General features: G+C 42.2%; 1 protein-coding gene across 4 annotated transcripts in view; it reads left to right on the plus strand.

Moving 5' to 3' along the window:
- The window catches only part of loxl2b (lysyl oxidase-like 2b), a 49,761-nt gene that overhangs the window by 21,222 nt on the left and 1,860 nt on the right, over positions 1 to 26,679 (plus strand). For 3 of the 4 annotated variants that reach the window (XM_056418386.1, XM_056418387.1, XM_056418389.1), the window contains 9 exons: positions 7,902 to 8,118; positions 16,230 to 16,413; positions 18,538 to 18,689; positions 19,824 to 19,991; positions 21,742 to 21,907; positions 22,710 to 22,950; positions 24,134 to 24,249; positions 25,875 to 26,011; positions 26,113 to 26,224. In XM_056418386.1, the coding sequence (XP_056274361.1) occupies positions 7,902 to 8,118; positions 16,230 to 16,413; positions 18,538 to 18,689; positions 19,824 to 19,991; positions 21,742 to 21,907; positions 22,710 to 22,950; positions 24,134 to 24,249; positions 25,875 to 26,011; positions 26,113 to 26,224 (1,493 nt within the window). Of the gene's footprint in view, positions 1 to 7,901; positions 8,119 to 16,229; positions 16,414 to 18,537; positions 18,690 to 19,823; positions 19,992 to 21,741; positions 21,908 to 22,709; positions 22,951 to 23,594; positions 23,688 to 24,133; positions 24,250 to 25,874; positions 26,012 to 26,112; positions 26,225 to 26,679 lie in introns of those variants that run through there. The other variant, XM_056418388.1, reaches the window with a different exon arrangement.

Consider the following 26,679-nt stretch of genomic DNA (forward strand, 5'->3'; position numbering starts at 1 on the left):
TTAAAATTAATACAAAATAATGTATTATGAATCACAAAATTGGACATTCTGCAGCCAATTGGGAAACAGATTTTGCCCATGGGACGTACATTTAGTATCAGTAATTTAGAAAGCAGGCATGAGAATCCCTCACCTTTCGGCGAAATTCGCCGTTTTAAAACCAAAATAGGTGATTTACGTGAATCGTGTAGATCCGAAGAGTTTTTGTTTTGGGGTAGGGGGGGGGGGGGTCAATTGGCCGGCCGGCGTTTATGAGATTGGAGTGGGACACGGAGAAAATGTGGAGTGGTGCTTTTCGCAATAAAACATCTTGGATGGGACGTGTCGCGTCTCGGCCAATCAGCGTCAAGATGTCTTCAGCGTTTGGTGGTTTAGGTTAGCTTGAATGTTAGCCCGCTACATCTGCTGCTGTCACGCTGCACGGTGTAGCGATGCTAACAAAGTACCCGTACGTTAAGAGCGATGTGATTTAGCATATTTTTAGTATCGATACTTCATTAAAAGAGCTCGGGATCAGAGCGCACGCGCTGCTCCGTGTCAAGCTGTCTGCGCACACTGCGCAGCACTAACAGAGAGTGGCGTTAAGTGGCGGAATTTTCGGCTTTAAAAATAAAAATAAAAAAAGATGCCAGAAGTGAAATGTTTAAATTCAGTCTGTAAAGTTCTGTAACTCTACAGCTGCTAATCCTGATGAACTCTGTATCATCTGGTCAGATACAGACTAAAGGCCTCATAGTGTATAATCAATGCTATGATGGCTCCATGTAGTTTCATTAATATCTTGTATGCTAATACTAATATTACTGCCATTTGTTAAGTGTTGAAAAAGTTGGTAAAAAGTGAACCATACAGATATTTTATTTATTACTATTATAGATAAATATACCAGTGTCTTATTTATGGTATACTGTTTTTATGGTATTGTATCAGTATCATGATATTTATGGCAGGTATGGTAGAGAAGATCGTGACAACCAGGTAGAGGCAGAACAGACTCAAGGGACAGACTCAAGGACCAGACTCCAGGAACAGACTCAAGGGACAGACTCAAGGGACAGACTCAAGGGACAGACTCAAGGGACAGACTCATGGAACAGACTCAAGGAACAGACTCGTGGAACAGACTCGTGGCTCAGCAGAGCACAAGACTTGAAGACTTGTTCACGCCAAAAAAAAAGGGAGTTGGTTCATGAATGACCATATTATACACGATATTACTATTATTATACTTGGTGTCAGAATGGAGGACCTACAGATTATCATACAACGCGCCTATCCGTCTCACCTTTTTCACCCCTGACCCGTTTTCATGCCTGAGAAAGGCCAAAGAAGTTCATGGTCATACAAAGTTATTATTATTATTATTATTATAGGTGTCAATCAGTGGGTGTATTGTTGGATAATCCGTCTCTGGGGAGGTTTCAGATGTTAACTTTGACACTAAACTCCAAAAAAGCTTATAAGTGTAGTTTGGATTTGGCTTCATGTCCCCTTTTGTGTTCGAGGGTTAGGTTAAACTGTAGAGCTTAATATAATTCTCATTGGTTAAACATATGTCAGTTTATATGCTCCACCAGCTTGAAGCAGAGAATGTACTGCTTTGAATGTTGGGTAAATTCACCCTTGGTTAACAGCCCATCCTGCAAGGACCTAATGTCAGTTCACATAGAGTATCCATACATTCCATCAGTTCAGCGGGGCTATACATCTTTAAAAAATTAATCAACAAATGTTTATCATTTAGGAACACTACCACTGAAGGTTGGTGTTGAAAGATTAAAGTACATTGGAATAACTCTAAATTGTACATGTTCCAATGTGTTTACATCAAAAGCCCATTGAATTTTTACCTGACTCTTGCATATCCAACATTAGTGCATTCCACAAAGTTGTCGTTATGTGTGAGGGATCTAAATCTTGCTTACATGAGGAAGCTTGCAGCAAAGAGGCCGCAAGTTAATCACGGCTTACCATAAAACATCCAGAACTCAAGTTAACCTTGAATTTACTGTCTGCGTTTGGTAACCGCAGCAGAGCACGAGGGCTCCCTCAATTTCCATCTACGTGCCAGCCCACTCCCACTTTAGCCCGGGGGAAACGTCTGTTTTAACAGGCTGCCACTTGAAACTGTAGTCACACGGTGCCAATCCTGAACCGGCTCCTGTGCCGATGTGCCTTGTAGAGCTTAACTTCTTCCAGAGTCGGTGTAGTGGCCATTTGTCCAATAAATCATAATCCAAATTAAAGCATTGTCCATTCAGGATTCCGTTATTCTGATCATTTATTTAACTAAACAAAACAAACAAACAAACAAAAGGAACTCCTAATGCTGCCTCTCCTGTGCTGGTAAAAAAACAACATAGGTCTACCCAGGTGCATGCTGGTCCTGTACCTACATATAATCACAGGTGCCCACAGGGTTACCCAATTAGCAAACAAATGAACAATCAAGAGACTAAATGTATCTAGACATTAAAATTAACAAATTAAAATGAATAACTATCACAAGAAATAGCTATATCACGTGACCACAACAACCTTTGGCGGCCATGTTGGGGTCCATGCACGGCATTGTTTTGCTTTATTTTATGCCGCTCTTCTTTAGAAATGACCATTATATCCTGAAGGAGACACAATTTCAGTTCAAAACGGTGTGCCTTGTGATTATGGTACTGTGCCTCACTGTTGGATGTGGGACTAATGATTCAGAATATGGGTTTATCAGCTCAACAAGACAGGCTATTACTTCAACTTGTCATGCATCTACTTCGGCTTCACTCAGCGTATGAGCGTTAGGACTAGGGATGAGAATTGATACGATTTTAACGATTCCGATGCCTTATCGATTCCTGCTTATCGATTCGATTCCTTATCGATTCTTTTCTCGATTCTTATTGGGCAAGGGGTGGGAAAAAGAGCATAAACGGGTTTATTTACATTAATTTTCTTTTATATAATATTTTATAATGCTGCACACACCATATACAGTATGTATACATACACATTTAAAAAATTTTAAATAACCAAAAACATTTATACATATTCCTCTTGAACTTAAAATAAAACTTACATAACTTAAATAAAATGTATTCTGTTTAATTTAAACATGTTCCTAGAAATTACAGTGCTCCTTCCTTTTTTTTAAAGGGTATATGAACTGAGCTGCCAAAAATGAAACTAGCAGTGGCAAATACCAAGTGTGCATTGCACATCAATTGCATGGATCATCAACAATTCTTGTGCAGAAAAATAAGCATGTCTGCTTTCTCCGGGAGGATACGCGATCTCTCAGGACTTATTGTGTCTCCAGCCGTGGAGAACACACTCTCAGATGGGGTGGAGGATGCCTGAACACAAAGATATGAGGAGGTGTACAAGACGTGCTAGCTGTAGCCCAGTGGTCCCCAAACTACGGCCCGCGGGCCGGATTCGGCCCGCCTCCACATTTGGACCGGCCCCCTGAATAATACCAGAGACGCGTTCCGATTCATTATTTTTTTCACCCTGCCCGCTGCCGTTGAGATTTGCAGTGAGACGCGGAGAAAATGTGAAGTGGTGCTCTTCGCAATAAAACATCTTTGATGGGACGTGTCGCGTCTCGGCCAATCAGCGTTCAGATGTCGACAGTGTTTGGGAAGTTGGGTTAGCTTGAATGTTAGTCCGCTACATCTGCTGCTGTCACGCTGCACGGTGTAGCGATACTAACGAAGTACCCGTACGTTAAAAACAATGTGAATTAGCATATTTTTAGTATCGATACTTCATTAAAAGAGCGATCAGAGCGCACGCGCTGCTCCGCTCCGTTAAATGCTGTCTGCACGCGCAGTGCTCACAGCGAGTGGTGCGCACATCGCTCAGCCGTGATACGCGCACACAGGTGAGCACTCTCACTAGCCAATGCCGGAGCTAAAATGTATGCTTCAAACGAAGGGACAGAAGATAACTTGATCGACTACACACAATAAAGGCAAATTGCTTCACACAGTGAGTGGTTGTGATCACTTTTGAGGAGTTTACCTTGGACAGAAAGAGATGAAGCGCCGACTTTAGCTGAGCTGCTGCATGCATCAAACACATGACATTCCTGTAATTTAATTCCATGCTGTGTTCAAATGCTTATTCATATTTTTTGTATTTCCTCCCTTCGACGAAATAGACTTTTTACACACGTTACAAGTGGCGTAGTTGTCATTTTGTCGTGTGAAATAGAGCCAAACTTTAGAAGGCTTCTGCCTCGTTGCCATGTTTGCTGCAGTCTGAAGAAGAAACGAAAAAAGTTTGCGCATGCGCAACGCCACAGAGGACCGTTAGCAGAACCGTTAAAGAATTTGGCTGACGATCCCAAACAATCGGTTCACTGGGAACCGGTTCTAAAACAGAACCGGTTCTCGATTCCCATGCCAAGTTAGGACTGTTCTCATGTGTTTCTGTTGACACATCGGGTTGTGGGCACGTTTCCATTGACACACTCTCGTCAATAATCTCTTTTTGCTTTTTTCGCCGAGCGAAAATCAATGTCTTTCACTTGCGCAAAAGGAACTGTGGATGGAAACTTGGGAGGAAGCCATGAACATGGCAACTTCGTCGGGCGATGTCTGCCTTTACTCTGTGATTCATTTCAAGGTAAAATAAAACACTGGCTACATGGGAACAGCACTCAGCACGGCCAGCCAGGCACTGCTGGTCCTGAAGGAGCTGGAAGCGGCTTCATCCAGACACTCGTCCTGGAGGCGGAGCTGTGCGACTACGGATCATAGTATGAACCCAGACACGGGGCGCTTGATGTTCCGACATTTGTGGTATTTCCACAACAAGTATGACGCAGAAATAGTTGTTCATGTCCCATGGTCGATAGCGGAAATGAAAACTGTTTTACAGGAATGTGACCGGGCTATGTGCTGGTAACTAGCGAATTAACCACAAAGTGTTGAGCGAATAAAATCAGGTAAAAAAGCGTTGCGAATATTCAATTCCAACCGCTGAAATCTTTCTTTGGTAATGCAGAAGGACATGAGGTTGCTGGGCTCTCGCATAATCAAACAGCGGACACGATAGCCAGGTCAACTTCTTCTGACATTTAATAAGTGGACCCCAAGATGGCGCGATTGAGATTCTGACGTCACGTGAATACGCTCTATTCTAATACATCAAAACATCTAACCTAAATATGCAAAAAAACCTGAATGATTACTACTTGTCTATACAACTAAATACTAATATCAAATAAATAGCTCCAACAGTCGGTTTGGGAACAACGGATTTAAATTCAAATGTCTAAATTGTCACAACCAGAGATGGCAACAAACAGAGAGACAAACAAGAAGTGATTTAATTTTCCACAACACAAGTGAAACCATGTAAATTAGAGGTACCAGTGGTGAAGTCATATGGCAGTGTGCACGAAGAAACAGAACTGAAACATAAGCCACAGCGACACAGAGGATGTCCTCCTCCAGAGAGACCCGGCTGCCAAATGAAGAAGTTCTTTAAGGCCAAACCAGCTCAGGTGTGGCTCATCCAACACCTGTGTCTGTATGGGAGAAGGAGGAGGGTCATGAAAAAGATGTGGGTCCTTGTGGTGTGTGTGTGTGTGTGTGTGTGTGCTGTAGAGTTTTCTAAATGGGAAATGATCAGCTTCACGCTACAAAATGACACATATTTAGTGCTGTGTGAGGTTAATTACAGTGAAGATGTGCTTTCCGGTGCGTTGGTAAACTTGTGTGGGACGAAAAATATAGTTAAAAGCGCAGTCAGTTCCAGGACCTCACATCGGATCAGGAAAAATTCACAAGAAATAGAAAAAAAAACTTTCAAAGGGAAGAAACCGCTAAGAGAGCAACAGAGGAGAATCCCTCTCGCCGGATGGAGAGAGGTGCTCAGTGTATCCTAAACGTCCCCCAGCAGCCTATAAGCCTATAACAGCATCTCTCGGGGCTGGACCAGGGAAACCTGATTCAGCCCTAACCATAAGCACTATCAAAGAGGAATGTCTTAAGTCTACTCTTAAATATGGCGACTGCCTCATGGACTGAGATTGGAAGCTGGTTCCATAAAAGAGGAGCTTGATAGCTTATGGTGCAAATGTAACCCATTGCACTCAATTACAAGTGACCCCTCCCCCTTCAAGCTGTGTCTTGTGCTCTCATTGCTTATATCACCCTGACAGATCCAGGTATTTAGTCTGCTAGGTATCTGTGTCTGCAAAGCATCGGCCTTGTAGACAGAGTTCCTAGCCAGACGACCTCCAAAATGTTATTTATTAAATTGTTGAATTTCAAATACTAATACCTTGCACAATATATTATTGAAAATGTTATATCGCTCTTCGAACCCATTACTTTCCATAATGCAATGGTATGGAGTTGTCAAACCTTACCCTGCTTTGTAATTATTCCTATCTTTCACAATCCATGCCGAGACTTTCTGTTCTAGATTTCCAGTCTTAAGACCCGAGCCGAGCTCCTTCATAGCCACAGAAGGCATTAAACAACTGTTTTCACCTTGACAAAAAAGCTGATATTTACTATAAATGGAGTTCTCCTGCATTTAAAGGCCCATATTCATGTGAAGTATTATTGATGGTAGAAAGTTAGTTAAATGTATTAAAAGTTTAGAAAAACCTTGAATGTGAACACATTTAAAGAGGTTTTGGTGAGAACTTTCACAGCCTCGGGACCAACAGTTCATTCAATCACCGTTCCATTTGAACAGCAGTGATATGCATCACAGCTGTGTTTAAATTGCATTTGAGAGCATTAGTTTTGGATAGCTTCCAGTCTACAGCTTCCCTCTCACCAGCTCCCAAATGAAAAACAAATGCAGCTTGTCCAATTTTAATACTTTCTTTTTTTTCACGTACACCTCAGACACGAGCTACAAGGATAAGACAGGCCGCTCTGCCAATGGCGCTCATTAAATACATAATATGGGCTCACTAAGTGGAAAGGAAGAAATTTTCACCCCACCAGGCCTGAAAAAGTGTCATTACCCCAGTGTGTTCTAATGTGAACACTCCAGCTGTCAGCTGACCTTTCACCTTTGTTGTAAATTACAGTGTGCTAACAGCATTGCCCTTGTGTGATGTGAAGATAACGCTTTGTGATAAGTTTCCTTATTTCACTATTAATCTGGATCTAGAGTTTCAACTGCAGTTTATGAAGTCCTTTTTTTATAGATTCCATGAATGTAAAGTAAATTAAGAAAAATAGTGCCATCATTAACCATCATGTGTATTAACCTTTTTTTGTTTTGCCATTTGGTTGCAGTACTCCATTATTAAGTAAATGTCACACTCTAGCCTTACAAATGGCTATGCTAACGTCAAGTGTTAGGAAAACAGTTCCCTATTATTGTTATTATGATCATACAGTTGCAACTAGTGAAACCAAAATAATTAGCTGCTGGTCTTACTTTTTCTGTAAGCATCTAACTCAAGACCAAAACATATTTTTTATTACTACTAGCAAAACCTCACTTATGGTCATTTAACCCACTGTCAAAGGAAAAATATTTTAGCCCATTAACATAGGACAAATATTGTGATGGAGTCAGTGCAGCTATTTCTGAAAACAGCTTTGTTGACACCAGACATATTTAATGTGCCACTAAGGGAAGACAGTAGCCTAAGCACTTACTGTTACAGTGGCTCATTATAGAAGAACAAATCTATTTTAAAAATATGTTCATGTCTGAGCAAGAGCTGGAAAAGCAAGTCAATCTTTAAGACTATGGAATTAACAACACCCTATCAATAGTGGGGTATTTTAGATGAGTGCAGTTTTACGTTTGTGCTTTTTCTCATGCTAGTTGTCTAATTTTTCTGCGTTTGATATACCCGGTTAAAAAAAAGGTTCAACCGCTGAAAGATTTGTTGACCGTCCTTTCCTTCTCCTTCTGTCCAGGATGTTTGCTCGCCGGAGAAAGCCCACATACTGGGACTATGCTGTGAACTGCACTGGCAATGAAGCCCATTTGTCCAGCTGTAAACTGGGCCAGGTTACATCCATGAAGTCCAATGAGACCTGTCCTGGAGGGTTGCCTGTGGTGGTGAGCTGTGTGCCTGGCAAAGACTTCGCCCCGACACCCATGACGGGATTTAGAAAGGCTTTCAGACAAGAGGTGAAGTATCTTCTTCCGTTCATCTAAAATACCCCACTCAGGGCTCCAGACTGCGACCAAATGGTCGCATTTTGCGCCTAAAATTAGACACAGTGCGAGTAAATGTGTCATCAACTCGCGCATGCGCGACCAGTAAATTAGCAGATTTTGTTGTTGTTGTTATTAAATATTTTTGTTGCTGACAAACTTGTTCTACACTTCAGCCCATTATAGTTAGAGGTAATGCCTGAATGACTGGTTTGCTAACCGACATTAACTCCAGAAGAAGAAGAAAGGAGACGAAAACCGAAGAAGAAGGCTGGCCTGTGTGTGAGAGCGGGGGGGGCTACAGGCTCACTGCAGCGGAGGGCCGCAGAGTGAGAGGTCAGAGGGGATCCTCACCACCGAGCGGCGTCCCCGTCCCCCGAGTTGAATCTCTGGGTCGACTCAGCCGACTCTCACATGTCTGAGCCCCTATAGACTGATGTTGACGGCAAACACATTCGATCAGGAGCGCGCGAGGGTTTTGATAAAGTTAGCGGAAGGATTTAAGTGACAACATCCGGTTTTGCAAAGTTAGCGGAAAGAACCACGTGAAACAACATCCGTTTTTCAAAATAAGATGTCGACAAATCATACACGAACATATAAAAGTAAACAATGAACTGATTTTGTATCTTTATAGATCGTTTCTGAGATTTAGCTTAAATTATGCTAACATTAAAACATTTTTACTGGACCAAGGAAGAGTTTATAAAAATTAGTCAGTCTATTGTATGTTAAGAAAAGTCCTGTATATAGATTTCCCCAAGAGTTCCAGGAAATGAATAATGCAGATGTGTTCCATACATATCTGAAATCCCCTACAATAGCAATCAAACAATTTTAATGTATCAATTAGGACATTTTTCAAAGTAAAAGTCCTAAATGTTTAAAGAAATCGGTAATTTATTTAATGTTTGAGTTGCTTTATATATGTATTTCCTCATAGTCCTAGGCAATAATGCTACACAATAAATAGAATGCTTCAATCAACACCGTGATCGGTATTATCAGATCGGAAGATACTGATTTCGGTGATCGGTATTATCGGCGATCGGCAGATACTGATTTCAGTGATCGGTGATCGGCACCAAAAACCTAATCGGTGCATCTCTAGAAACCAATAAATGTTTTGATTGGCCACATCGAAGTGCAACATGCACATGCTCAAGGTATGTTTTCTCTTAAAATATGTTTAAACTCAATACAGTAACTTCTGAAGAGTTCTCTGTTGTGAATGTTTTGCAGTTCATGAAGGAAAACAGGCATAAGATTGTATATTGTCAAATTATTGATCAGTAATACAGTAAAAATGATGGGAAAACTTTGCAAGTCGATTTATAGTGTGCACCCCTAAATTTTCTGCTTGCGCCCCTAAAATTTTAAGTTAGGGGCCACTGTGCTCCTAGTAAAAAAAGTTAGTCTGGAGCCCTGCCACTATTGATATAGTTTTACTTAAGTACTTCAGTAATTCCATAGTCTTAAAGATTGACTTGCTTTTCCAGTTCTTTCTCAGCCATGAAAATATTTGACCTTACAATAAACACATTAAAAAATATATTTGTCCTTGTATAATGAGCCACTGTAACAGTAAGTGTTTACTGTCTTCTGTCAGTGGCAAATGAAATGTGGAATGTCTGCTGTAAACAAAGCTGTTTTTAGAAATGGCTGCGCTGGTTCTGTTCAGTTCACTGACTCTAGTAAAGGTTGGAGATCAAGGCCGAAGGTGGCGTTTGCTATCATGGTCACTTTGTGTACTGTATCTTATTTCCCATTAAAGTGAATTATTGTCATCTTGAGGTATTATAATGACACAATGTAGTAAAAGTCTTTGGACATGACAAGGAAAAACATGTTTCTCCAGAAACTTTCGTCAATGAGTATGAAGGTAGGCTCCGGAGTCAGAAAAGATGCACCATCATTGCAGGGTTTTTTTTAATCTTGAAAGATATGGTGTAGACAAGCCCTCCAAAAGAGCACTGTCAAGTTTATAGTTGATCACTCCGATTGGGTTCATCAGCAGGGCCATGACAGAAGGCCGGCTCACCAGACAGGAGGCATCAGATACAGCCAGGTCCAATGGACCTGAGACGTGAAGTCACAAAGACTCCGGGGAGGAAGCAGAGTTAATAATGTGTGATGGAGAGATGTAAATTCATCCATAAGTAGAAAGAGAAGAGGAGAGAGGTGCTCAGTGTATCCTAAAACGTTCCCCAGCAGCTTCTAAACCTATAGATAGATAGATAGATATATACTTTATTAATCCCCAAGGGGAAATTTGTCGAGACAGTAGCAGCAACACACAAGAATAAAAAACAAAACACAAAATATAAGAAACAGGGATGAAAGATATATAAGTGTACAAGTAAGATAAAGTAAAATACAAAACAAAATATATATGTAATATACAACACACATGCATACACAACACACAACAACACTGACAAATCAAATACAAAAATATTAAATATAGACAGAGTGCAAAAAGCAAAGTGTGTGTATGAGTGCAGAGCAAATGAAATGAAGGGTTAGGGTGATCTGGCAAGAGGTGAACTGTTGTAGAGCCTCATAGCCGTCGGCAGGAATGTTCTCCTGTATCTGTCCTTGTGGCAGCGGAGCGTGAGGAGACGTCTGGAGAAAGTACTCCTCTGTCCCTGTAGGAGGTGGTGGAGAGGGTGGTCCGGGTTGTCCAATATGGACACCAGTTTCTTCAACGTCCTCCTCTCCACCACCTGTTCCAGGAGCTCCAGCTGGCAGCCGATGATGGAGCCAGCCTTCCTAACCAGTTTGTTAAGACGGCTGGTGTCACCGGCTCCGATGATAGTGATAATGATAATGATAATGATAATGATCTTTATTTGTCATTGTGCAAAAGAACAACGAAATTTAGATGCAATCCCAAGGTGCTAATAGGACAATAGACAATATAAAAACAACAAGACAATATAAACAAGACAATATAAAAACCAAAATGAATCATAAATAGACATAGGGGAACTGTACATAAGTATAAATGAGATCTATCGATGTAAATATAAATATAAAAATAAGTATAATAAACTACGTATGTAAACTAGGCATATTTCTTAATGTAAACCTAAGTTTTTTATTGCACGATTCCTCATATTGAACGGGGATGCGACATTTGACTCTCTAAAAACTTAGCAGCGTTTAGTGCGCTTATGGCCCTCGGAAAGAAGCTGAACTTAAATCTGTTGGTCCGGGTATACATAGTCTTGAAGCGCCTGCCTGAGCGCAGCCGTACAAAGTGTTCGTTGCCCGGGTGAGATGGATCCTTGAGGATCTTGACTGCCTTCTTAAGGCAGCGAGAGCTGTACAGTTCTTGCAGGGAGGGGAGGGGGCACCCGATGATCTTCTGGGCCGAGTTGACGACCCTCTGAAGCGCGTTCCTCTCTGCGGCTGTGCAGCTGAGGAACCACACGCAGATGCAATAGGTGAGGACGCTCTCCACGGAGCAGCGGTAGAAGGACACAAGCAGATCCTGTCTGAGGTGGTAATTCCTGAGTATTCTCAGGAAGTAGAGTCTCTGCTGTGCCTTCTTGACGATCGCCGTGGTGTTGGTTCTCCAGGACAGGTCCTCAGCCAGGTGAACGCCCAGGAATCTGAAGACCGAGACTCTCTCCACACAGTGCCGTCAATGTACAGGGGCTGGATGACAGTTTTCTTCCTTCTGTAATCGATGATCATCTCCTGGGTTTTGAGCTTGTTCAGCTGCAGGTTGTTCGCTTTGCACAACACAGACAGCTGCTCCACCTCGTCGCTGCACGCGGTCTCGTCACCCGGAGATGCAGCCCACCACAGTGGTGTCGTCAGCAAACTTTATGATGGAGTTGCTGGGGTGGGCGGTGAAGTCATTAGTGTAGAGGGAGTAAGTAGGGGCTCAGCACGCAGCCCTGGGGACCCGGTGCTGAGGCTGAGGGCCGTGGAGGTGTGGGGACCTATCCTCACCCTCTGGGGCGGTCAGACAGGAAGTCCTTAATCCAACGGCAGGTAGAGTGTGATAATCCCAGGTCTGACAGTTTTGTCACCAGTCTGTCAGGAAGGATGGAGTTAAATGCCGAGCAGAAGTCCATGAAGAGCAGCCGTGCGTAGCTCCCCCCCCCCTCCAGGTGAGACAGGGCAGAGTGGAGAGCTGTGGCGATGGCGTCATCCGTGGACCTGTTTGCTCTGTATGCAAACTGGTGACGGTCCAGGCCGGGCGGAAGGGATGAGATGATGTGGGAACGAACCAGCTTCTCGAAGCACTTCATGGGGATGGGGGTGAGTGCCACTGGACGGTAGTCGTTTAAGCAGCTGATGGTTTTCTTTTTGGCACCGGGATGATTGTGGAGGTTTTCAGGCAGGATGGGACGGTGGCCTGGGACAGGGACTGGTTGAAGATCTTGGTGAAGACCCCCGCCAGCTGGTCGGCGCAGTCTCTCAACACCCGTCCCGAGACGCCGTCCGGCCCTGCTGCTTTCCTCGGGTTCACGGCCTTCAGCGTGCGTCTCACTTCGTGTTCCGTGAGGATGAGGCTGCTGTGGGCTGGTGGATGTGGTGTGGCTGCTTCCGTTGGTCCCACCTCGTAGCGGGCGTAGAAGGAGTTCAGCTCTTCCACCAACTGAGGGTCGCCCCCGTCGGCCGAGGGGTGGCTGGGTCTGTAGTTTGTCATGTGTTGGACCCCCTGCCACACCTGCCTGGAGTCGTTACTCTGGAAGCAGTCCTCAATCTTCGCCTTGTAGTCCGCCTTGGCCCTTCTGATCCCCCGCTTCAGGTCGGCTCTGGCCGTGCTGTATAGCTCCCCATCTGCGGAGCTGAAGGCGGTGTTCCTCTCTCGGAGCAGACGCTGCACCTCTCCCGTCATCCACGGCTTCGTGTTGGGATGTACCCGGATACGCTTGTCCACGGTGACGGAGTCTATGCAGTGCTTGATGTAACCCAGGACCGCTGAAGTGTACTGTTCCAGGTCCTCGTGCTCGAAGACCCCCCAGTCGGTGGACTCAAAGCAGTCTTGCAACTGTGGAGTGGCACCTTCAGGCCAGGTTTTAACTGTCTTTGATGTGGTGGGAGCCCTTTTTCTGATGGAGGTGTAGGATGGGATTAGGAGTAGGGACACATGGTCTGACTGGCCTAGGTGTGCTAGTGCTCTGGCTCTATAGCCCAGCTTGATGTTAGAATATACCTTGTCTAATGTTTTATCTCCCCTAGTGGCACATCTAACATGCTGGTAGAGTTTGGGAAGCACTACCTTTAAGTTAGCATGGTTAAAGTCCCCCGCAATAATGTGGACAGCCTCAGGGTATGTGTTTTGTTGTTTACTAATTGTATCGTGCAGCTCACCTAGCGCCACGCTAGCGTTAGCATCGGGTGGAATGTACACTGCGGTTATCAATACAACATTAAATTCTCTTGGTAGGTATCTGGGCCGGCATTTAACAGTCATATATTCTACGTCTGGGGAACAGTGGTTACTCACTATGTTTGTGTTTTCCCCCCAAGTGTCCTTTGTGTATATTAGGAGGCCCCCGCCTCGCGACTTGCCTGTAGCCTCTTTTGTTCTGTCGCGTCGGTGGAGAGTGCGGCCTGCTAGTTCGATAGCTAAGTCCGGGATGGACGAGTGGAGCCAGGTTTCGGTGACTATTAGCACACAGCTATCCTCACCGTGGTGTTAGTTGCAACCTGGAGTCTCAGCTCGTCCATCTTGTTTGCCAGAGATCTTGCATTTGTTAGGAAAATACTCGGTAGCGATGGTTTGTCCGGGCGTTTCCTTAGCCTCTCTCGCAGTCCGGCTCTGCAGCCTCGTTTTTGCTTACGCTCCTTCCTCCGTCTGCGGTACTTGGTTCCGGGTATGTTGAACCACGGAGTACCGGGTCTCCTGGCGATGTCTACCGGGATGTTATTTCCGTGGATAAACTCGGCTGTGACGGTGCTTTTGCTGCGTAATCCGATTTCTAGTAGGTCTTGTCTATTATAGCTGTATTTCGCCCAGCAGGACGAGAAAAAAAACACACACATAAATAACAAAAAAAAACACCAAACGGGAGAGCGGTGAGCCTCTGCGACTTGTCGCGACGCCATCTTGGATCATGCTGACTCCGATGCTGCTCCCCCAGCAGACAATGGCAAAGTGCAGCACACTGGCCACAACCGACTGGTAGAATAACTCCAACATCTTGCTGCACACGTTGAAGGATCGAAGCTTTCTCAGGAAAAAGAGTCGACTCATCCCCTTCTTGTACACAGCGTTGATGTTGGCCTTCCAGTTCAGTCGGCTGTCGATGGAGACGCCCAGGTACTTGTACTCCTCCACCATGTCCACGTCCACTCCCAGGACACTCAGAGGTGTAGGAGCTGTCGCCTTCCTCCTGAAGTCCACCACCATCTCTCTGGTCTTGGCCACGTTCAGCCGCAGGTGGTTCTCATCGACCCACTTTACAAAGTCACTCACCACTGCCCTGTACTCCTCCTCCCGTCCATCACTAATACACCCGACCACTGCAGAATCATCAGAGTACTTCTGCAGATGGCATGACTCCGTGTTGTACTGGAAGTCACTGGTGTACAGGGTGAAGAGGAAGGGAGACAGAACAGTTCCCTGTGGGGCTCCAACATCACTGACCACCGTTCCAGACAGCACACGGCCCATTCTGACAAACTGTGGTCTGCCTGTGAGGTAGTCAGTGATCCAGGAGATGGTGGACGCGTCCACACCGGCCACCCGCAGCTTCTCACTCAGCAGCAGTGGCTGGATGGTGTTAAATGCACTGGAGAAGTCAAAGAAAGTGACTCTCACAGAGACACCGGTTCCATCCAGGTGCGACTGAGCTCGTATAGCAGCATCTCTAGGAGCTGGACCAGGTGAACCTTAGGGAAGCTTCATATTTGAAACAAATAGCGTGCTTCCTGCTTTTTGGTAGTTCTTTTGACCCTGCCCTAACATGACAATGGCCCCATAAAGAAATGGTTTTCCCAGTTTTAGAACCCCATCAAACCTAAGGTGGACTGATTTGTCTGGCATCATGACATGAAAACCCAAAGCATTATAGTCTTTTGATTTTGTCTACCGAAACTTTTTCTTAGCATTTTTGGTAAGTCTTCACTTGACATCCTACTGGTTTCACAGGTCTTCCTGATAAAGAAAACACATATTGTGCTTCCTACCTTTGACCTCCCCAGTGTGTAAAAGAGGGATTTTTCCATCACCCATGTCCATTGCAGATTTAAAATAGGCATTATTTTTTAGGCTTCAGGGGATGTAAAGTTCACTTAGTCCGTAAACAATCGCAACACCTTTCAGATCAGCTCCTCTAAGCTGACACGATTTCTCTCTGTGTGACTCCATCCACATTCCAGGGTGAGGTTTGAGCTTGCCTCACGTTCCACAGCTGAGATCTGAAATGCAGTAACAGGGATCTCTGCTGAGTTAAGACTTTGGTTTAAACAAGAATATGACAGTCAAGACAAGAAGAGATGCAAGAATGGATGAAAATACCTTGATCACTTCAGGACATGAGATGGTTGCCCAGATAATGCAAAATATGTGAAATTATTGTCGTGACAGATTGTTTTAACTACCCAAAACAATATGTTACATTCAATATCACAACGATTTCTTATAAAAGCCAGACTAAACATAACAAGTTGGAATCGGACATAGTTGGACAATACATGACAATTGATATTTATAGGATTATTTACCGATGATGACTGCTTTACATTAATGTTATTGTTAATTTCAGTATGTGGATGTATGTTTATTACAGAGCATAAACATTCTGATGTCTGGGCTTTGTGAATACCGATAGCAGCGTGTCAGATTAAACTGGGACTAACGCATTTACTTGTAAAAATAAACACTTCCAGTTTGTCTAAACAGTTCATGGGAGAACCACATTTATAGCATGTTCTATAAACATAAAGCCACCCAGTCTGCTGCCTCAGCTTCCACAGAAAAGGGAAAAGTTGAGGTTCCACTTAAGGCTGTTCTTTTTTCGAAGGAACCAAAATAAAAAGTACGATGTGGTACATCTGGTTTTAGAATTTGAACATTTCAGCTTTTACATAGATGTGCGTGTGTTTTTCCTCTTCAGCAACCGCTGGTTCGTCTTCGTGGGGGGGCCATCGTAGGCGAGGGTCGAGTGGAGGTGTTGAAAAATGGAGAGTGGGGCACCATATGTGATGACAACTGGAGCTTGCTATCTGCCACCGTGGTGTGTCGAGAGCTGGGCTTTGGTACGGCCATAGAGGCCCTGTCCGGAGGTCGCTTGGGACAAGGTATACCAGTTTTACATTCTCACTGTGCTCCAAAAGTTCATACAAAGTTCTTTTTCCACGGCAAAACATTACAAACTACAGTATTAAAATATGTCTAGTCTAAACTAGACTGCTGAATAGAGGCCACAGCATAAATAAAGTGTATTGTGAGCTACAACAGTCTGGAATAAGGTGGTACAAGTACAGGGTGGCCCTGACACCGTCAGCGATCCCAACGAATTTAGAATGACCGTCTTTGTTGTTGCATGTATATTTCCTACATGGCACGGGACAGAAGGTTATGATTGTGTCGCAAAATCTACAAATCCCCAATCCCCAAACAAATTCAGCAATCCTCCTCCCATCACCCTTGTGCGCCACTTCGGACCTTTTCAATTCAATTCAGTTTATTTAGTATAGCTCATTCTCACAAATTACAAATTAGCCTCCCAGGACCTCACATCAGAACAGGAAAAACTCCCAAAAAACCCTTTCACATGGAAAAAAGGGAAGAAACTGATGGTGAAAGGGATTTAGCTTGGTGGAACAGGATTAGTTCCATCTGCTATTTGGTGATGAGCATTTCGTGTAAAATAGTTTTGTTTCAGTCCATGAATATTAATTGTAACATTTTGATTGTCTAAATTGACTGTTTCATACTTTGAAGTCTGTTTTCTCACATTTTGGGTCTTGCATGTTTTAACAATGATTCTTACGAGTATACCACTGGTGTTTCCTGCCTCCTAATGGAGGCCTCCACTCACTTTATGGTCTCTTCCCAGACGGCACCTGTAGGGTTCTAACACCTCCTGCATGGAGAGTTTTACAGCAGGTTTGGAAGTTGGGACCGTCCTGCCCAATAACAAAATATGACACTTCTAAAACACACACTCGGCATAAATCCACCCTGTGCTCTACAGTGTTGTAAAGCCTTAGCTCACCTGTTATCAGGATATGCTGTGGAAAGAAATGCGTCTGTGTTTCCTTTTTCATAAAAACACATTCCAGTAACATTATACGTGGAAAATGTTGAAACAGAGCATACATTTCCAGCATGATTTCTCATCCAGTGGCTGTCTCTCTTTCCTTGGAAGAAAAGAAACCCAGATGGAAATAATAATGTAAAATATCTGATGAAGCTATCGGAGCTGTTTTGAATTTCCCCGATTACATCATCCGAAGCGCTTATCCAGTTTAGTTTTGCGGGGCCCAATCCCAGCAGACTAGGTGGGGTTTATCGCAGGGCTCCTATCGATGTACAGTATGGTCAGCTGCTCTTTTCCTTTATTGCTATTTTGCTTTCCCCTTCCCATATTGACAAGAAAAATTACTATTTTTGTCATCGTGCTTATTTGACCTTTTAAACTAATTTGGGGAAATATTCTTGATGGGAGTTGATGAGAGCAACTCCAATCGCATGTCTGTACACTGAATATGAAGCTTCAGCTGCTTGGCTTAGTATAATGACTGGAAGAATTTATATATTCATCTATGTTCATAGATACACTACCGTTCAAGCGTTTGGGGTTACTTAGTGCTTTTCTTTGAAAATAAGGACACTTCTGGGTTTTTTATGACGATAACATAAAATTAATCAGAAATACACTCTTTACATTCTTAATGTAGTAAATGACTTCTAGGCGGAAACGTCTGGTTTTAATGAAATATCTGCAAAGGTGTATAGAGGCCCACTTCCAGCTACTATCACTCTAGTGTTCTAATGGTACATTGTGTTTGCTAATTGCCTTCGAAGACTACTGGTTGATGAGAAAACACTTAAACTCTAGTGCAATTATGTTAGCACCGCTGAAAACTGTTATAAAGAAGCTATAAAACTGGCCTTTTGAGCTTGAAGTTTCAAGAACAAAATTAAAATTCTAACCTTGTCAATGTCTTGACACTATTTTCTATTCATTTTGCGAATCATTTGATAAATTACAGTGTGAATTTTCATGGGAAAACACTAAATTGTCTGGGTGACCCCAAACTTTTGAACGCTAATGTATATAGGCTAGACATTTTCTATGTGCTGCTTCTAGCTTTTTATACTAAGCTAAGCAAATACAAATGTTGAACTAGGGTTTAGATCTTAACCAGGGCATTTATTTTAAATGGAAGTCGGTTGCTCCTGTCCGTGTCTTCCAGGAATGGGCCCGGTCCATATGAACGAGGTGGAGTGCTCTGGATTTGAGAAGTCCATCACAGAGTGTTTCTTCAACAAGGAGACTCTTGGTTGCAGCCATGAGGAGGATGCAGCCGTCAGATGTAACGTTCCTGCTATGGGCTTCCAGGAGTCGGTGAGCAACACACTCATTCAGAAACGTGATGTTTGTTGGTCTTATGAATGTTACTCTTGCCGATGTTAGTTACATTTCTATCACAATCATCAATAGCCTGCTGAGCTGCAACTGTCTATTTTCTATATTGCAATATTTAATAATATATAAATATTTAAATATAATTTGTCGTAAATATATTGCTTTTCCAGTTTCTCACTGAATAGTTGCGTGTGTTATACCTTTGCACCATCATGATGATGGAATTTCATTACATCTGGTGTAACCTTCCACTTGGACTCAAGGGTGAACTGATTAGAATTCAGTGGTCAACAGTCATGTGACATCATTTTGGGTCCAAACTCAAGAATCCAAATGCCAATTACCACACGTAAATGTCTCAAATGATGAAGCGATACCCTGTTGGACTGACATGGATACTTGGTTGGTTGGCGGAGGCATACAACCTAGAGGCGGGAATTCTAGTTTCAGCATTCTTTTTTTCTGCCCGTTTATTTTGTTCATCCTCATAGTGCTCCATAAATCATAAGTAGTAGTAGATGAAGTAAACCTATCATGCATATATTACATTTCCAAGACCTTAGAATCAATGGCTGCATTATGTTTTCCTCAACATTTAAATAATGCTTCCAGTCAAACCTCACAGATTCAATTCAGTTTATTTAGTATAGCCCAATATCACAAATTATCCTAAGAGGGCTTTACAATCTGTACACATACGACGTCCCTGTTCCAGGACTTCACATCCAATCAGGAAAAACTCCCCCAAAAAATAGAAAAAAACTTTCACAGGGAAAAAAGGGAAGAAACCTTCAGGAGAGCAACAGAGGAGGATCCTTCTCCCCGGATGGACAGAAGCATCAGCAGGGCCATGACAGGAGGCATCAGACACAGCCAGGTCCAATGTGTAGCCTATGAGACGTGAAGTCACAAAGACTCCGGGGAGGAAGCAGAATTAGTAATGTGTGATGGAGAGATGTAAATTCATCCTTAAGTAGAGCGAGAAGATGAGATGGGTGCTCCTTAAACATCCCCCAGCAGCCTATAAGCCTATAGCAGCATATCTAGGGGCTTCATGTCATAACAGTGTGGGTTCAGCCTCTGAGTCGGTTCTGTACTTTTGTGCCCATGTAGCTGCGTCTGAAAGGAGGTCGTAACCCCTACGAGGGCCGTGTGGAGGTGCTGGTGGAGAGGAACGGTTCTCTGGTATGGGGGACGGTGTGCAGTGACAGCTGGGGAACCATGGAGGCTATGGTGGTCTGCAGGCAGCTGGGACTGGGCTTCGCCAGCAATGCTTTCCAGGTACAAGTTATCATCATTATTATTATCACAAGTCAGAATAGCCATGGGGTCAAAGTCTGTCTGTTTGGGTTTGTTAAAAATTATTTAGAATGATAATAATTAATTATGAATGTTCTTCTAGTAGAGCGCACATCTGAACACAGGATCTTCCACAGGAAAAGTTCCAGTTTAGCTAACATTTTTACTGTACATGTCAAATTAGTACTTTTCTAAAACTCCAGTCATGATCAAATTATTGCTCTGTGCACTCAATTTCTCACTAATCACACGGGAAGTGTCATGGAAATAACTTCATATTTCTGTCAGTTAATTAACTTAATTGAGTTTAATTGGTTATATCGAGTATAGAAATAGTTATCTTAAAAATTCTTCCCTATTGAAACCTAAGAATTCATACTTTCCACTTTTTGTTATAAACTTAAACTAAGGATTTCACATGATTTTGATATCTAAATATCAGTTGAAAGCCTTTTTTCAATTGAATTATGTTCTGATGTGAAGTTTATTTCTGTTGAAAATTAAATGTCCTTTTATTGTGGTCAATTTTATGGCGGCTGAATTTTTAAGATTTTACAAATCAGAAGTGATTGGGGTATGTTTACTGTGTTATGCTAATGACCATAACACATTAAACACCCCCCAATATCTTTATCTGGCAGCACTAATTAATGTATTCTAGTCATAAGGACCAAAACGTTGCAGCTCAAATTGTTTTATTTAAACAAAAAACTATTATACAGTATAGTGAGGATATAAAAGGATAGGGCGCGCCCTCTAGTGGTCAATGTAGAAAAGCTTTTCTTTACAATGGTTTTACTCAAAGAGGACTGAATGCTTCATCGGCATCGTGAAAGTAAATTGTAGTTTTGCCATCTCGGTATTCCAAAACTCCTTGTAAAATAGTGGTGGAAATACGCTGGGACTGGATGTATTATTCCTTTGTTCTAATATTTAAAAAATTACCCATTTTTTTACAAATCCATTATTAACGACATTTTCAAGTTCTTTTTTCCGATTATTTTAGAAACATAAATATTGTGAAATTAAATGTATACTTTCTTCCAAGTTAGAGAGTAACCTTGGTCTCGGTCGAAATAATAGTAAAGTAAGTGTAATTTAAAGTATGTGTCTGGCTCCTTTAATATAACTGAATTATTTCATAAAGTATTATAGATTTAATTAAATAGTTAATGAAAAAATCAGCGTTAGCTTCATATTAGTAATTAACATTAGTAATAATAATCTAGTGATACAATTCACAGTAATATAGTTTATTTTCGCATAATAAGAACATTTACCTTTGTGACTGAGGTCTATGGACACAGGAAGTCACATTTTAGAGATTTTAAAGATATTGGGCGACACAAATTTAAAAAATGTTAATTTATTTATACAGATAATACCTCTGTACTTTACTAGAGTCACATTTTAACTGTAGGACTTTCACTTATAATGGTGTAGATTTAGATGGAAGAATTTCTACTTGCATGAAGTACTTGAAATGTTGCTTAAATAAGGTTTCACTGTAAAATCCTCCATAACAGTTTACTTCTAACAAAATAAAAAGTAGTCAGGTATCTATATATATAAACATCAAAAGGTTCCATTACAATTTAGCATCAGGGCTTTTGTGTAAATCAGTTTTCTACAGGTACGTGATCAATCAAAGTTCATAATACCTGAGGTGAATGACATATGGATGCCCCCCTCCCCTCATCCACTGTGAACGGGTGTCATGTTCTCTCCACAGGAGACTTGGTACTGGCCAGGAGAGGTGAGCGCTGACTCTGTGGTAATGAGCGGCGTTCGCTGCTCTGGTACCGAGATGTCTCTGTCCCACTGCCTGCATCACGGGGCTCACCTCAGCTGCGCCAAAGGAGGCGGACGCAACGCCGCCGGAGTCTCCTGCTCGGAGAGTAAGAAACACAAGTGAATACGTGGTTTCTGGTGAATGAACACAGGATCTTTCACAGGGAAAGTTTCAGTTTAGCTCAAATTGTTACTATACTTTACATGTCAAATTAGTACTTTTCTAGATCTCCAAGATCTTGATCAATGTATTGCTGTGTGCACTCAATTTCTCACTAACCACACGGAGGAAGTGTCATGGAAATAACTTAGTAATTTGGTTATTTAATTAACTTCATTGAGTTAATTAGTTATATTAAGTGTATAAATATTTTCCTTAAAACTCTTCTCTATTGAAACCGAAGCATTCATTGATTTACTTTCCACTTATTGTTGTAAACTTAAACCAATGATTTCAAAAGATTTTTATATCTACATATCAATTGAAAGCCTTTTTTTCAATTAAATGATGTCCTGATGCTTTCGAGAGGGCTCCTGCTCCTTTAAGATCCTGCAGTCTGTAGAGTCATGAATGAAAGTGAAGACATTTAAAACAAATAATACTAATCATTTTTTTCATCAGATCTTGACTAAAGCCTTCAGCTTTGACTCTTGAGTTTTAATTTAATAACATAAAATAGTTTCTACCTCTGGAGAAGCTCTACCTTGCATAGCTCTACCTTTGCATAGCTGAAACCCAACTATCCCTCAGGAATTACCAGGGGGCTCTCCACTTTGAAACAACAACATTTACATCACGGTGCCAGAGCTTTTTTCCATTAATATTTGCCAACGTCAGCCTCTATGTCACTAAGTATGTCTTGTCTCTGTCTGCTTCCCTGTGTTTCTCTTTCATCCTCCGGTCCACAGCGGCTCCTGACCTGGTGTTGAACCCTCAGGCGGTGGAGCAGACCACCTACATGGAGGACAGACCCATGTTCATGCTGCAGTGTGCATATGAGGAGAACTGTCTCTCCTCCACCTCCAGCCAGGCGCCGGCCAACACCTACCGGCGCCTGCTTCGCTTCTCCTCCCAGATCCACAACAACGGCCAGTCGGACTTCCGGCCCAAAGCGGGCAGACATTCCTGGGTGTGGCACGAATGTCACAGGTTAGTGTCACTGCCCTATTTTATCTGTCCTTGGATTTCTTCCCTGAATTCACGAGTTGATAATTCCACAGTGATATCCAGTAATAATCTTTCTAGAGTCAAACATTTCGTTTAGTAGCCTACAGAGCTGAAGCTGGGAGGCGACTAGCCTAGCTTAGCATAAAGATCCTGGCTGTCTACAAAGTTATAAAATAGGGCTTATAAAACGATATGTATGTAAGGTACATAAGCACACAAATGCAATAATGACAGTTTTAGAGGGAATTGCATTCATTTCTTGACAACTGCTGGGACCAGGTTACCTGGAAGTGCTTAGTGGATAGAAAAAGTGTATTTGCAGCATGTACCATGTAACTAAACAACCAATTTAATATTAAGTTAGGTTACAGATCAAACACAAAAGACACAAAATGTTTGAATAATTGAACTCTAGAAGTATTTTTTGTACTTCTGTACTTCGGTTTTTAGTAAAGACTGCAGTCTTCATGCTAAGCTAGGCTAATCACCACCAGACTCCAACCTTAAGATTTGTATGAAACTCGCAGAAAGAAAGCAAATAGGTGTATTTTTCCAGAATAATTCTTCATTAAATTTCTAATCCATATCAAAAAATTATGTTTCAAAAACCCTTTCTCCCCTAACAGGAAAGAGAATCTGGTGGTGTGGAGAATACTAATGTTGAAACTATACTTGGAGTGAATCCTCCTTTCCGAGGAGGATTTCCCACTGAAATACATGTGAGAGTGTTAAGAAATCTTCTCACAGGGAAGGAGTTGTAACCAGTTTATAATCCAGGAACATATCAAATGCAACTTAGTTATTTATAACAAGCACTACATTCTTTGTAAACCACTAGCAGAAGAGAACATTTGAATCATTCAGAAATGACATCTCAAATAATCTAGTATTAGTCCATACTCTGAATAATGGACTAATTACATTTTGCTGTTCAAAGGGTCATACTTATTTAATATGCTACAATTTCACACACATGCCTAATAGGATAACATGCTGAAGTGATAACATTTTGGGCAGACTTGACTGGCGGAGGCTAACACCCAAAAGGCGGTCATGCTAGTTGGTGCTCTTTCTTTACCAGACTAGAGCTACAACAGACAAGTGCCATCCTTGTACATTTTGCGACTGGCTGGGATTGTAAACCTGTATTTCTGTCTGTGTGAAGGCATTATCACAGCATGGAGGTGTTTACGCTCTATGACCTCTTCACCCTCAATGGAACCAAAGTGGCAGAAGGGCACAAAGCAAGTTTCTGCCTGGAGGACTCAGAGTGTGATGAAGGTGAGAACAAAAAGAGGGATTCCTATTTGGATTTCAAGATGTGAATGTGCTTTAACTTTTTAGAAATGTGGCAGAGAACCCCCTTTTTCACAGTCAATAATTGGTTTTAAAGAAAATAGTCTTGCACTTTTATTAGTACGTCCAATCAGCTCTGATGGAAGGAGGGTACAGTTAACCATTCACACACTGATGGCACAGCCTTCGGGATGAATCTGAGGTTAATGGAATGGAGAGACTGGGAATTGAACCGCTGATCTTCTGATTGAACAACCCACTCCATCACTTAGCAAGATGGATGGATAGATGGATACTTTATTCATCCTCATTTGGTTATAGCAGCAGCAAGCTTATTCAATTATACACAAAATGGTAATACTAAGTATGAAAGTGTACAGTATAAAATGTCTGGAGACTTTCTGTGTTTAGGGTTGCCCGCCACATTCCCGTGGACGCAGCAACAACTGGAGGAAACTTTCTACCAGTTAGGCACAAATGTCCACTTGGACTGGACACACTGATTAGATTGTGTTGGTCAACATCTGACCCATTCTTGTGAACCTGATATCTCAGCAGATGGGAATTTCCTCAAATGTGGTAAAAACATCCACTTTAGGTTTAGAATGGTGGTTAAAGATCAAGGAAACGGTGACTTCAATTCAGTTTATTTTGTATAGCCCATTATCACAAATTACAAATTTGCCTCAGACGGCTTTACAATCTGTACACATACGACATCCCTGTCTCAGGACCTCACATCGGATCAGGAAAAACTCCCAAAAAACAATTTCACAGGGAAAAAAGGGAAGAAACCTTCAGGAGAACAGAGGAGGATCCCTCTCCAGTATGGACAGGTGCAATATATATCATGTGACCAAAAGGAAACATTACAGAGTTACAACGCATAACATGAGTATGACAAGTTGGTGGTAGTCATGGACCTCCATGATCAATCAGGCAGATGGAGGTAGAGAGGAATGGGCGGGGCATCAGCTGGGCCATGTCCAGCCAGGTCCAATGGACCCTATGAGACGTGAAGTCACAAGGACTCCGGGGAGGAAGCAGAGTTAATAATGTGCAATGGAGAGATGAACATTCATACATAAGGACAGAGAAAAGAGGAGAGAGGTGCTCAGTGTATCCTAAAACGTCCCCCAGCAGCCTATAAGCCTTATAGCAGCATCTCTATAGAGATGGGACAGAGAGGAAAGTCTTAAGTCTAAATGAGGGGACTGTGTCTGTCTCCCGGACTGAAGGTGGAAGCTGGTTCCATAAAAGAGGAGCTTGATAACTGAAGGCTCTGGCTCCCATTCTACTTTTTAAGACTAGGAAACACAAGTAGCCCCGCACCTCACAAAACATGTATAATTAATTTTTTTACAGCGAGCAGCTTTAATGTTTTGGTTTACTCTTTGGTTCACTGGCCTCAACCTCGTTTCCACTAACACTAACCTTTTCATCAACTGCATAATATGTCGATAATACAATAATGAGTCAATGCTGTGTTTACAGCTTGTTATTCTGCCCCATAGTGGCCACAAATAAATATATCCATGCAGCTTTATGAATGGTTCCTAGAATGGTTCTCTTTGCCAACATTTTCTTCACTTTGCAATATCTTACTACAGGTATTGAAAAGAGGTATGAGTGTGCTAACTTTGGAGAGCAGGGTATCACTGTGGGCTGCTGGGATACCTACCGGCACGACATTGACTGCCAGTGGATCGACATAACTGAAATCAAACCTGGAGACTACATTTTCCAGGTATTGTTTCCCATGTTCCACTAATCTTTTTATCTAAAGAGTGACATTATTTACAGTACTGGCGTCTCACAGCATTAACATACATGTTATTCCTCTTACAGATAGCAATTAATCCAAACTATGAGGTAGCGGAGTCAGACTACACCAATAACATCATGAAATGCAGATGTCGATATGATGGCCATCGTGTGTGGATGTACAGCTGCCATAATGGTAAGACATATTAGATTAAATCCAAAGTGGCTGAAACAAAACAAATCTCGTATTTCTGTTTAATTTCCCCCTAAATTTGGATTGTGTGAGTAGAGGTGAACTGCTGCCCCCTAGTGGTCAATTCTTACAGTGCCCCTTTAAGATGACTTTGATTTGTAAATATATCATACATGTTTTTGATAAGCACATGCAGTTGCTGCATTCATTTTGACGTTACTTGTTAGCGCATTAAAGTCATGTGGAATTATCATCAGTCATTTGGAATGAATTTACATTTACAACTTGCATGGCTATGATTCCTTTCAGAAGGAATAAATGGTATACTGTCTTTTACTGAACAATATACTCATCGTCCGAATATTTTCAACTTCAAATTTTTCTAGTCGCATCATTCGCACTGCCAGGTGAAAATTAGCCTAAATCGCAACCAGTCGCGTCCGTGCATTGACCATGCA

The sequence above is a fragment of the Pseudoliparis swirei genome, chromosome 7 (assembly GCF_029220125.1).
Source record: "Pseudoliparis swirei isolate HS2019 ecotype Mariana Trench chromosome 7, NWPU_hadal_v1, whole genome shotgun sequence".
Classification (NCBI taxonomy): Eukaryota; Metazoa; Chordata; class Actinopteri; order Perciformes; family Liparidae; genus Pseudoliparis; species Pseudoliparis swirei.